Here is a 13,543-nt window from a genome sequence, read left to right on the forward strand (position 1 = left end):
CCAGATTCTTTTTTTTTTTAAATGAGAATTGAAATTAAAGAATATCACTGGGAGCTCTGGACACAAGGCACCCAGCATGTTTGGTTCTATGATAGTGACCATCACCACATCCTGCACAGTCAATTACATAGTTGAATTCTATGTTGTGTTCTTTATGTTCTTTATGTCTGACATAAATCCATGCAGCCCAAGCTGTAGTATTACGGGAAAGAAAATGTTTCCTTCACTTTCTGCATCTATAATTTTATAAGTCTCTCATCCTCCCTCCTCAATTGTTGCTTTCCTGAACTACTCAAGCTTTCTAATAATAAGGTTCTACTCAAGCTTTCATCATAGAGAAGATCCCGCAGTCATTTGGGTTGCCATCTTCTGTGCCTTTTCTAGTTCTGCTATCTCCTCTTTGTGGTGCAGGTACCAGAACTGTGAAGCTCTGTCAGTCCCAGTCTGGATCCTTGGAGGATGTGGGGGCATATATTTTGTCTCATACTGAGTCAGACCAATGCCTGAGTATTGATTCCTCTGATGGATTACAGCTGTCTTCCCAGGCAGTGAAGGTCTGTCCCAAGACCTGGAATCTTTTAACAGGAGATGCTGCCAAGGATCTGGAGGAGAGAAAGCTTTGAACAAAATAAAAAGTTTTGTAAAAAAAAATATCCTAACAATTCAAAAGGAGGAAAAAATGGTTCTCCTAAATAAAAATTGTTAGCGAATTGTTAGCTCAAGTGTCAGAGTAGGCACTAGGTTCAAATTCCCACTCTGCCATGGAAACTTGCTGGGTGACACTCTTGTTACATGTTGGGAACAGAGAGAAGTAAAAGCATGGGAGAGCAAGACTTTTTGCCTGAGGAAGCATCTGCCCAGAATTAGCTCAAGAGGGAGTGAGTCAGTAAATTACCATACTGTGCCATACTGCCTAAGTCATGCATGTCTTCCTAACTGTGCAACTATTGGGATTTGGTCTGCTTCATGTGTGAACTGAATGAAAATATAGGGGCGATTGTAAAGGCTCACACGGTCCACTATCCTGTCTCCCACAGTCCCCAGTCTTGTTCTCCAGGGAAGTCCACAAGCAAGGCAAGAAAGCCTTTCCCTGCTGTTTTAGGGTCAGAAATCCAAGTTCTTCCTTTTGAAGCAGTAGTCAAAGTTCAGCTTCTCTGTATATTTCCAGTGTTAGATAAGACCTGCTGCCTTTGTGCTTCAAAGCCACATAGTTACATTTTTGGTGCAGGGAATGAATGAAAAGATTGAATTTCATTCGTCGTTTTGGATGTCTTCGTATTTTGTGGCTTTCTCGCCAGTCTCCCCTGTCAGTTGAGCGTAGCCTTTGTTAAGCGATGTTACTAATAGGTCACCTATAACTTTCATGAAGTTGTACTGCTGACAACATCAGCCTCATCTCGCTCTCTGTGGCCTCTTGGAACATTTTGATTTTAACACCCACACACACCAAATGTATTCCAGAACTTCTCTCTGAAGTTAGTGCAAAATAAACAAGTACATTTTTTCTCCCTGAACATTTCTTCCCAATGCATTTCATTGTCTTTCAACTCCCTTAAAAAAATCTTAATCCATTATTAAAGCAATTCAGGGTTGTTGTTTTAATTTCTAAGAACTTTAGAAAGATTCTCACCTTAGCTATTCCTGGGCTTTTCTATATAATCGTGTCTTCATTAATTGGATAATATGAACTTTGGTGAACTGTTCTCTTTAACATGTGTCTCTTTGGACAGTTTTGGAGGGCTAGATCAGGGGTCTGCAAACTGCGGCTCTCCAGATGTTCATGGACTACAATTCCCATCAGCGCCTGCCACCATGAACATCTGGAGAGCCGCAGGTTGCAGACCCCTGGGCTAGATGGAATCTTTCAATGAATTCAGCCCACATCAAATGCACAGCATCTCTCTTTGGTCCATCTACTGCCTTCATCTGTCTGTAGTTAGGGTTAAGGGGAGAAGTAGCATGAATTTTACATCAAGCAGTGTTGGGGTAAAGGGGAGAAGTAGCAAGAATTTTACAACCAGCCTGTGTGATGTCAGTAAGCTAGGATGAAAAAGCAACTTTTGCAAACTTTTGTGGATTCACCTATAACATGAACTGTCCTTGAGAAAAGATTCCCCTGGTGTTGTTCTCTTATATTAAATACGTTTTTTGTAGCAAATTCTATACATAGCATAATGGCTTCCTTTGATTTGTCTTGCTACAAAGATGGCTGCAGTGTTTCTACTGTGCAACTTCAGTATTCTTCACAGATTTCATGCCAAACAGGGCCCCCAAGCCTTGATACCATGTGCAAAATCTGGAGATTTTTAAACTGACACTGGATGGCCATCTGTCAGGAGTGCTTTGATTGTGTATTCCTGCATGGCAGGGGGCTGGACTGGATAGCCCTCCTGGTCTCTTCTAAGTCTATGATTCTAAGATTCTATGAAGCTTGACTAATAACAATATCTCCCATTTGATTCACAAGGCCTGTATACTACATTAGTTTCATATATTCAGTATAGAGGCACAGGTCTCTAGACCCAGGCACAATCCTCTATGCATATACAGTATGTTCCCAAATCACTCCCCCTGCTCTTTAACCATACCTCTTGTGATTTCTGAAAAATCTTTTTATTTTTTCATTTTTTCCCTGCATTTTTCCTTCATTTTTTCTGGACTGTGCTTTTAAGCAGCTTCTCTGGATAGATAGCACAGACACAGTGGCGTAGCGCCCATGGGACCGGGGGCACAACACCCCTGGCATGCCCCAGTGCAGGGGCAAAGCTTGGGCATTCCGGGGGTATGGCTTAGGTGGCCCTGATAGTCCATCCCGAATCTGAGATTAAATTAAAATTATTTAAATGTTAAGTCACTCTCCAAAGTGGCATGCAGTTCAATGCACGACCAATTACAGCTGGAGGGAGAAATTGGCACAGCCCCTTTGCATGTGCAGAAGTGCTTTAGGTGTGTGTGTATGTGTGTATTTCTGTTCTTTGAATCATTTGCTACATTCTAAGCCAAAACATCAAGTTTCATAGAACACTGATTTCTTTTTATAATTCCTATCCACAATGCCATTCTTTTGTGGTGAGTTCAGAGAGTTTGAATCAGTGCTCTTGTATCCCAACAAGTGTGCAAAAGTGTTTCAGATGATTGATTTTCAGTAATCATTTCAGTGAAGTGGAAAACTAGAAACCCATATTTTCACATCACAAATGTGCTTTGTTTTGGTGAGTAACTTAATTAGGGGATTTTATAGTGGAAACTTCTTCCAGATATTTTTACGAGCAGCCATTTTTTAATGCAATGTATAGTCTTATATTTCTCTTCTATGTGTGGAATGTTCTGCTTGTTGGTGTATAATATGTTAATTTAAACTATTAAGTTTTCACAGAGGAGTTTGCCAACTTCGATTCATGTGTCAAGCATAAATACATGCAAAATCTGCTTACTGTAGTTTTTAGCATGCTGTTTTCTTTTTAGATCATAGCTGAACTTAAGACAACCATTTCCTCTCTGACAGAGGAAGGCAACCAGCAGCAGCTTGCTGCAGAAAGGCGCCTGCAGGATGTTTTACAAAGGTTTGAAGATGAGAAGCAGCAGCTGATTCGAGATAATGACAGAGCAATCAAGGTAATCTGGGGCTTTGAGTCAATGATGCTACCAGCTGTTTGAGTATAATTAAAAGTTTTGAAAGCATTGGCAGAAGACATATGAATGCATATAGCATTCATCTTCTTATAACACTCAGTAGTTCCACTTATTGGATGAACTATGATGCCATGACTGACTGAGAGACAAGACGCCTAGATGAATGGAGACGGTTTGGGATTTTTTAATCAGGTTTGATCCATTTGCACAAAACCTTTAATGAAACCTGGCGGTAAATTTTAATGTTAATAATTATAATAATAATTTTATTTAATACCACAAGGAAGTATCCTGCTGTCTTCCTAGAAATGGTTAAAATATTTTCATGTTGCTGGTATCTGTTTAGTATACTTTTATATACTGACAAGCACTAATCCCAGTGGAAAGTCTATTTACTTGAAATAACTGAAAAACACTAGCCATTTCATTAATTTCGAAATGCCTTTAATTAAACACAGTTCATGCACATCCTTCTTAAGTCCTTGTCTGAATTAGTGAGTTTTGTCCAAGTTGATGAATATGCAGCACACATCTGAAGTAGGATGTACACTAAACACTAAAGATCATCACTGAAGGAATCATTATAGTCCCTTAACATTGACAGAGGATTGGCTGCTGCATAATATTGGGCAACACAAATATGATTGTGGAAAACATCCATGGTTGGGAAATGTTACAAAATAATTTATTTAGGCTTTTTTTTAGCAGGGCCAAGCCATTATGGCACTGTGAACTTCAGTTTTAGAGGTGCTTTATATGGTGAGCTAGTTTCATTTGACTATTTTATATGTCTGTATGGCTCATTCCGCACATGCAGAATAATGCACTTTCAAACTGCTTTCAATGCTCTTTGAAGCTGTGCGGAATGGCAAAATCCACTTGCAAACAGTTGTAAAAGTGGTTTGAAAACGCATTATTTTGCATGTGCGGAAGGGGCCTATGTTTGCTTTAACTTACTGATAGGTACCCTGAGTCTCTAGGGTTGGTTCGGGCCAGAAATATAGACAAATTATGTCAAAATTATTCTAAATCTAAATTATGAAGAGGAGTTCAATGTATTGTCGAAAGCTTTCACAAAAGCTTTCAAATGTTAGTTGTGGGTTTTACATGTGTGTAACAGACTTCACTCTGTGCTACGCCTCTGAAGATGCCAGCCACAGATGCAGGCGAAACGTTAGGAGCAAGATCTACCAGACCATGGCCACACAGCCTGGAAACCCACAACAACCAATATGAGGAGGAGGTGTTTTTTTTAACTATTGCTTATTATAATATGAAAAGGGAGTAGATTTGAAAACTCTTGGACATGACTTCCATAATGATTGGTTTGGGGTTGGATCAGTTAATCGTTATGTCCATACTTGTTTGTCCCATTGATATCTTTATCCAGGTGATGAGTACGCCCTGAATTTTTCCTATTTTCTCCCTTTATTTGTTTGTCGTTTTTCATTGTGATGTATAGCAATCATACTAATTCCAGTATATCTCCTAATGGCTGGGTGGAAGAGATCAATATCATCCTCCCCACGAATAAAGTGTAGCAAATTACATGGGGAAAAAAAGAACATGAGCCCTGAAGTTGAGAACAGAGGCCCCTTCTCCACATGCAGAATAATGCACTTTCAATCCACTTTCACAATTGTTTGCAAGTGGATTTTGCTATTCCGCACAGCTGCAAAATGCATTGAAACAGGATTGAAAGTGCATTATTCTGCATGTGCGGAAGGGGCCTCAAAGGAGCTGCCCTTGTGAACCGTTAGTAATCTGAGTTTCAAAGACAGAGAAGCATCAACCTTTATTACTAGACATTTTTGCAATTTATACTAGGTGAAATAGTGTGGCATGTAGTGATCTTTTTACTGGCTATTCTCAGCCAACAGAAAAGGACTATCCAAAACATGTTGTACAACATAGAGAGAGAAAACATATAGAATCCTCTGCACAGCTTCACTTTAATTTCTTTCAGTTCCCACATCTGAAGCTACTTTATTCTACTTTGTCTTGTATTAAACATTTGCATCTGATAAATGAGATTGTAGCTTACTGAGAATTAATAGTGGCTAGTCCTCCAGCCTTGTGATTACTTGGTGCTGATTGTTCAGCCTTGTTCCTTCAACTTCCAGTCTTACCAATACACTGATATGATGCACATCTAAAGTCCTTCACATAAACACATTCTTTCCGGCAGTTTAGGGATGAGCACATGTTCCCCATTTCATTTCTTTATCGTTCCATGGATCCGCACTGCCTCACATTCTGTTCCAGCTGGCTTCTGTTAACTAACAGAATTTCTATAATTAATTCTGGAAGTGGAACTTGCACAGTTTGCAGTTCATGTTTTGTTCCTTGTAGGTAACTAAGGCATACGTTTCTGAGGGTAACCAAATTGGTCTGCAGTAGAACAGTTAAGAATCAAGTCCAGTAGCACCTTAGAAATCAACAAGAGTTTCAGTGTATGAGCTTACAAGAGTCAAAGCTCACTTGATCAGATTCTGATAGAGCTGAAGACCTGAGTCCTTTTATCCTATTCAGAAGATGAGAGGGATGTCGAAAAGAATGCTTGTAAACATGCAGAGATACCATCCGTATTGTGATGAACTTGATTAAAGCAGAGGGGAAATGCTTGGAGACAGAAAATTAGCATCTGTAGAGAGATAAGAATCCTAGTATCAATTCAGCCTTTTGGGCGGGGCGCGGGGGGGGAACCATTGTTCTGAACTATAAATTAACTGAAGTTCAGCAATCTTACTGTAATTTTCCCTTTAAATACCTTTTTGGGGGTGGGGAACTGCCATTCTTTGGTCAATGATGGAAGATGAAGATATTCTTCCACTGGTTTTTGAGCGTTACAGTCTTTAATGTTGCTCTCATGTTTATTCTTTTGCATAGGACTGACCTATTTGTCTGATGTAGGGAGTGGAAGGACATTGTTGACATTTTATGGCACATATAATGGAATATGAACAAATGAATGAACGGGAGATGCTATGGCAGGTGTTGCTAGGTCCCATTATTGTGTTGTTAGAGTGGATATGGAAACAGAGTTGGCATCTTGGTTTGTTGCAGGCCCTAGTCCCAGAGTCTGTGTCCATGTTTGGAGGGTATTACTGTGGGTAAGATGTTGTTTAAGGTTAAGAAGCTGTCTGTGGGCAAAAAAAGGTTCGTCTATCAGTGCCTGTGAAATAGGGGTGTCATTTCTCTGGCATAGGTCGTAGGTTATTAATGTTGCATTGAACCAGGTTGAGCTGAGAACTGTTGTGTGACCACCAGTGGTCGTCTGTTGTTGTTGTTGTTTTTTTGGCCTGTCTTGTAGTAGGTTATCCCTTGGAATCGTTCTGGCTTTGTTGATCTGTTTCCTTATTGCATCAGATGGGTATTGTAATTCCAAGAATGTCTGTTGTAGATGCTGCAGGTGAGAATCTGTCTGGGGGATCAGAACAGATGCAGCTGTAGCATAGAGCTTGGCTGTAGATAATGGGTTATTTAGTGTGTTTAGAATGGTGACTGGAGGCTTGTAGATATGTTTGGTGATTTGCAAGTTTTCAGTGTAAGGGGTTTTTTATGCTTGCATTATGTATCTGTATAGTGGTACCTAGAAAGTGTGTTACTTAACAAAGTAGATGTGTCCATGTATCCTGACACCCCTTCAGTGATGGTACTTATACCCAAGACAAGCTCTAGGCTGCCAGGCTTGTGTATTTAGGCGGGAGACAAATAATATGTGATTGATGTATCCATATAGCTATCCGCATATCCATATGTGTGGGCAGTCCTTCATAATCCTTTTAAATCTTTTTTGTTATTCCTGAGTGGGGTCTGAGAATAGTTGATGGTAGAGGGTTGTATTTTGGCTTCCTGAATGATGGCTGATTTGTCTATGATGATAATTGCTCCCCCTTTGTCAGTTCTTTAATAATGATGTTTGAATTGTTTTTGAGGCTGTTCATTGCATTTCTGTCATGTGGGTGAGGTTGTGTTATAAGGTATATTTCTTGAACATGTCAGTTTGGGCTGAACAGTGAAAACATTCTACTTAAAGATTTAGTTTGGTGTTGTAGCCATCGGGAAGGTCCATGTAGAGTCCTTTATCGTGCAGTGTTGGGTGAGTGGCAATTGATGGTCAATGTATTGTCTTATGGTGCACCTGTTCAGCAGTAGATTGTGAATTGCTTTATTATGAGGATGTTGCCTGTCCACTATGTTCTGTTTCAACGTTTGATGAAGATACTCCTTCAGACAAAGGCAATGAAAAAAGACCTCCAAGTCACTACAGAACTGTTATCACCTGTGTGGATTTAGTGGGCCAGAAGAATAGTCCTCTTGAAAGAACAAATTCCTTTTCCCGACTGAGGGGGTGTTGTGAGAGGCTGACAGTATTACTGGAGGAATTATTGTTGTGACCTGCAGCATCTGAGAGGCTAGAAAGTTTCCTGCCTTTCTGCAATATCTGCTCCCAAATTTGTGCATTTTACTCCTTTTCTGTCCAGCCTTTGCTTATCTGAGTTCTACTGAGTATCTCCTGTGAATAGCTATAGCCTCTTCTTTGATTCCTTCAAGAGTAACAATGGGTCCAGAGTTTGGGGGAAAGGGAATGTGTGAGATATCCCTCTTTTGTGACCAGCTGTCTCTTGAGTGTTAGGTGTAGTTTATTTAAATAACACTTAACATATAACATGTAAGTAATTTTTTTAATCTAGAGGAAAGCCTTTTATTTGAAGGTGCTTGTAGTCACATACTGAAATATCAGCATATTTCATCTTGATTGCTTTAATATGCTTCACAAATTTTGTGGTGATGAAGTACTTGGAAGAAAAATACTACCCATAAGCTGAACCTTTATTGCATTTTCATCATAAAGCACATTAGGTCTTCATGAGTAATCACAGTTACAGTTTTATTACAATGCTAGAGGGTTAAAAACAATTCAGTAATTAGTAACTAAATGGTTTATTGCATCATCTATTCTTCATCTTTAAATAATGTTGGTGTATGCAGTCCTTGGGGCCCTTTCCACATGGGTCAATAAACACGGGTGAGAGGCGGGTTACATGAACCCGTCCTCGCCCCGAGCCCTTCGTGTGGATAGCCAGCCATGTGAATGGGGCGCTCACCTTCACACAGAGGCATGTTTTGTTTTGGGTCCCTGCCTCAGGGCCATGTTATAGCCCTTTCCCCCTGCGTGGCTCCACAGGTGGAAGCCGTGGGTTGTGATTCTCTAGTTTGTTTGCAGCCCCCAAATGCGCCTCCCAGCCACGGCCATTCGCTCAGCTGTGGCTGTGAGGTGCATTGAAACAAAAGAATCACACATAATGCAATTCTTGTTTAACCCGCCCTGCAGCCAATAGCGCAGGTGAGAGGCAGGTTAGATCCGTGTGAGGGCGGGACCATGCAAAGTTCCCACTCAACACGGGTTTTATCCCACCCTCATGTTTATTGGCCCATGTGGAAAGGGCATGGGTTGTAATGAGGGGTAAAAAAGGTACTTCATTGCCCTATTACTTGTTTTGAAATTTACAAGTGAGGGAGCTATGAGGACTCAGGGGAAGGAAAATATCCTTCCCCATCCCCCATTTCCCCACTCTTTGTCGCATTTTCTCTCTTTTCATTCCAGGTTCACTTTCCCTCTACTCACTCCAATCTTCCTACTTGTCTTACCTGCCTACCTATTCCCCAATCTCATAATCAGTTTTGAAATGGAATAAATGATAGGTGAAATCTAGTGAAATACTCAGGTTCTCAGCAGCTCTTTTAGGTCATCTAGGCATACAGAATACAAAGACAGCAACAGTTTAGAATCCTACAGAATGAGTAGGATGACCACATTCTGGCTTTTCTGTGAGTTAGATCTGATGACTGTCTTCTACTAAATGAGGAGTCTTTTTACAATGGGAAGATGTTAGTTCAGTAGATTCCTTTCAGTGAAGAAACATGCTCCAACAGAAGTGTCTTATTGGATCCAGCCCTATATCTTTGACAGATCAGTCCGCCGAGAAGCTTTTCAGGTCTGGCTTTTCATTCTGGTACTACAGTAGCACTTCTGCTTTCTGTATTCTGCAGATGATGGTTAGGGTATGACAGATAAAGCTGAACAACGACCCAGCATGTGGTTGGAGAGTTTGCTAACACAGCACTCTTGAGAATCGATCTGTGGGAGAACCCAGGAGACCTCATTCTGAAGCTCCTCGTTCTGTGCAGCGAATAGATTTTGTCTTGCGGGAAGTGGAATTCCTAAGAAGCTAAAATCCTTGCCATAAGGCCACATGTCCAATCAGAAAATTCCTATGAAAGACAGCTTTGTTAAATGGATCCCCAAAGTCTTAAGATGAAGACTTAAGACTCATATGTCGTTTCAGAAATAATGTACAAATAAAGCTAAATACTATTATAATTCCTCTATTCCACTCATCTTTCGTGGCACTCAGATCAGCTAACTTATGGTTTCCAGGTGGTCTTCCTCCCAGGCAGTTTGCAAGACCAGGCTTGTTTAACTTCAGCAGTAGGACCACATCATACGCTTTCAAATCCTTACCTGAAGCCTTCGTTTTTCTGCTTATGCTTTACTTTTTCAACTTTGAAAAGGCAGATAACTCTGGCAAGAGTTTAGCAAAGCAGACAAATCTTAGGAGGAAGCACTATTCAAGGTTATGAAGGAACACTTCAAAGAGTATACAAGAAATCTGAATGAAATTCAGTAACTGACTCTTAATATGTACACAATGTGTATTTTTAATAATATGTACTTTCTTAGCTTGCAGATCGCATGAACATCTCAAAACTTGGGGCCTTTTCCACTGTACATTTGGAGAGGAAAACGCAGGGGTGATTCTAAATGTTAACTTCTGTTTCCTTTACATCTCTCTCTCTCTCTCTCTCTCTCTCTCTCTCTTTCTCTCACTCTTACAGCCAACTTGCAGTAATTCCACAGGGTTTTCAAGGTAAGAAAACCCTGTGTTGCCTTCTTCTGTGTAGCAGCTCTGATCTTCTTTGATGGTCTCTCAACCAAATACTAACCAGGGCCAATCCTGCTTAACAGCCAATATTTGATGAGATCAGGCTAGCCTGGCTATCCAGATTAGTTGTAAATCCAGTCCCCATCACAATATTATCTGTATCGGTAAGACAGTTCCTAGACCCGTGGTGGCGATTGGCTGGCAGGGGCTGATGGGAATTGTAGTCCATAACATCTGGAGTGCCAAAGGTTCACCACCACTGTCCTATGAAAGACTGTCCTAAACTAATCAGAGCATATACTGAGTAACACTAAAATCAGAGTTACACTAAAAGAAAAACAATTATTTAAGCTTAAAAAAAATTAAATGTGCGATCTTTGTCTTACCTAGATGACCACGTGAACATTTAAAAATGGGATTAGTTTTATAACTTTGTTTTCTCTTTCAATTTTTTTTGTCAAATGCATAATTTTTACAAGCTCAAATTTGTGCAACATTTCTGGTGAAGGAAATTTCTTTCACCAACATGAACAAATTTGGACCGATCCACAAATTATTCACATAGGGGATTTTCTGGGCTGCTGTGTGGTTTCTGGGCTGTATGGCCGTGTTCTAGCAGCATTCTCTCCTGACATTTCACCTGCATCTGTGGCTGGCATCTTCAGAGGATCTGATAGTAGGAAAGGAAAGCAAGTGGAGTATATATACCTGTGAGTAAAGGTCAATAAGTGAGGGCATCTGAATAGGAGTGGCCTGGCAAGTGAGTAACAATGAAGTGTAGCATGTGAGTAACAATGGAGATAGCAAGGTCAATTGGTGAGGCATCTGAATAGAAGTAGTCTGGCCTTTGTTCTCTTTGATTGTTTATTGTCTATAATCATCCTGTATTTGTGTGGAGCTGATTAGCCACTGTCTTGACTCTAATGTTTTTCAAAACTGGCAGCCAAATTCTGTTCATTTTCATGGTTTCTTCCTTTCTGTTGAAATTGTCCATGTGCTTGTGGATTTCAATGGGGATCATTAGAAAAGGAATTGATAATAAAACTGCAAAGATTGTCATGCCCTTATATAAAGCAGTGGTGCGACCGCACTTGGAGTACTGTGTCCAGTTCTGGTCGCCGCATCTCAAACAGGATATTGAGGAGATAGAAAAAGTGCAGAGAAGGGCAACAAGGATGATTGAGGGACTGGAGCACCTTCCCTATGAGGAGAGGCTGCAGCGTTTGGGACTCTTTAGTTTGGAGAGGAGGCGGCTGAGGGGGGATATGATTGAAGTCTACAAAATTATGCATGGGGTAGAAAATGTTGACAGAGAGACATTTTTCTCTCTTTCTCACAATACTAGAACCAGGGGACATTCATTGAAAATGCTGGGGGGGAGAATTAGGACTAATAAAAGGAAACACTTCTTCACGCAACGTGTGATTGGTGTTTGGAATATGCTGCCACAGGAGGTGGTGATGGCCACTAACCTGGATAGCTTTAAAGGGGGCTTGGACAGATTTATGGAGGAGAAGTTGATTTATGGCTACCAATCTTGATCCTCTTTGATCTGAGATTGCAAATGCCTTAACAGACCAGGTGATCAGGAGCAACAGCCGCAGAAGGCCATTGCGTTCACATCCTACATGTGAGCTCCCAAAGGCACCTGGTGGGCCACTGCGAGTAGCAGAGAGCTGGACTAGATGGACTTTGGTCTGATCCAGCTGGCTTGTTCTTATGTTCTTATGTTCTTAATGGCTTCTCTGTGTAGTCTGACATAGTGGTTGTCAGAGTGGTCCAGAATTTCTGTGTTTTCAAATAATATTCTGTGTTCAGGTTGGTTTATTATGTGTTCCCCTATTGCTGATTTTTCTGGCTGAAATAGTCTGCAGTGCCTTTCATGTTCTTTGATTCGTGTCTGAGTGCTGCGTTTGGTGGGGCGCGCGCGCAAAACTCAGATTTTGCACCAGGCTCCATTTTTCCTAGCTACACCTCTGCCCGGAGCAGAGAGCAGAAAGGACTGCCAGCTGGGAGCCCAGCCAGTGGGGGGGGGGGGGTTGGGGGGCGGGGCAAGGAAGTCTGTCGTCCGTGGCCTCAGAGAACTTCTCCACTGGGCCTCCCAGGAGCCTCTCAGCCCGTCTTTCTGTGCAGCGGGGTGTGGTGGGTAGAGTGTCGTGCTGAGATTCGGGAGCCCTGAGTTCAAATCCCCAGTCTGATGCAGAAGCTAGCTGGGTGACCTCGGCCCACTCACGTGTTCTCAGACTCTGCTACCTCAGAGGGCTATTGTAAGGATGACAGTGGAGAGCTCTGGGAAGAAGAATGGGAACTCTAACACAGTTCCCAAATGTGTTAGAGCGCTCCCTTCTCTTTCTTCACTACTAAGCTTCTCCAAATGTTTATATTTCTATTAATATATGTTTATGTCCTCCAAATGTTTACATTTTTGTAATTTAATGTTTACACTTTGTAATGTTTTATATTATTGTATTTTTATAAATATGTAAGGCGCCTTGAGTCCCTTGGGAAATTGGTGGTGTAGAAATGTAAAATATAAATTAAAAAAAATAAGTACTGAGGCCGGGGTGGGGCTTGGGAAGGCATGGCCACGCCCCCCATGGGGCGGGTGGGGGCATGCCCCCACCCCTGGACCCTCCCATAAAAATATATATACCTACGTCCCTGTGTAGAAGTGCCTCATCTACCTGCCATTTAAAAAATGGTTTCAGGCTTTATGCTGCAAAGCCCTTAAAGCCACAGTGCAGCAAATTCCATGGTCATGTTGGTCATAGCTTCTGGAGAACTTAATTAAAGCAGCTAGATTCTAGTCCAGTAGCACCTTAGGGGCCAACAAGATTTTGGGGATATGAGCTTTTGAGAGTCAAAGCTCTGTTTGTATCTGCCAGACAAAAATTTGGTTTCCAAGGAGAAAAAGTAACATACAAAAAGAAAATTAAGTGCTAGAAAGGGTTGGTTTTGGA

At 41.2% G+C, this 13,543-nt stretch overlaps 1 protein-coding gene across 6 annotated transcripts in view; it reads left to right on the forward strand.

The window, feature by feature from the left end:
- Positions 1-13,543, forward strand: part of CEP112 (centrosomal protein 112) — a 282,423-nt gene that overhangs the window by 212,076 nt on the left and 56,804 nt on the right. For all 6 annotated transcript variants that reach the window (XM_048491015.1, XM_048491020.1, XM_048491019.1 and 3 more), the window contains one exon: positions 3,466-3,615. In XM_048491015.1, coding sequence (XP_048346972.1) covers positions 3,466-3,615 — 150 coding nt within the window. The remainder of the gene's footprint in view (positions 1-3,465; positions 3,616-13,543) is intronic.

Source organism: Sphaerodactylus townsendi, linkage group LG03 (genome assembly GCF_021028975.2).
Source record: "Sphaerodactylus townsendi isolate TG3544 linkage group LG03, MPM_Stown_v2.3, whole genome shotgun sequence".
Classification (NCBI taxonomy): domain Eukaryota; kingdom Metazoa; phylum Chordata; class Lepidosauria; order Squamata; family Sphaerodactylidae; genus Sphaerodactylus; species Sphaerodactylus townsendi.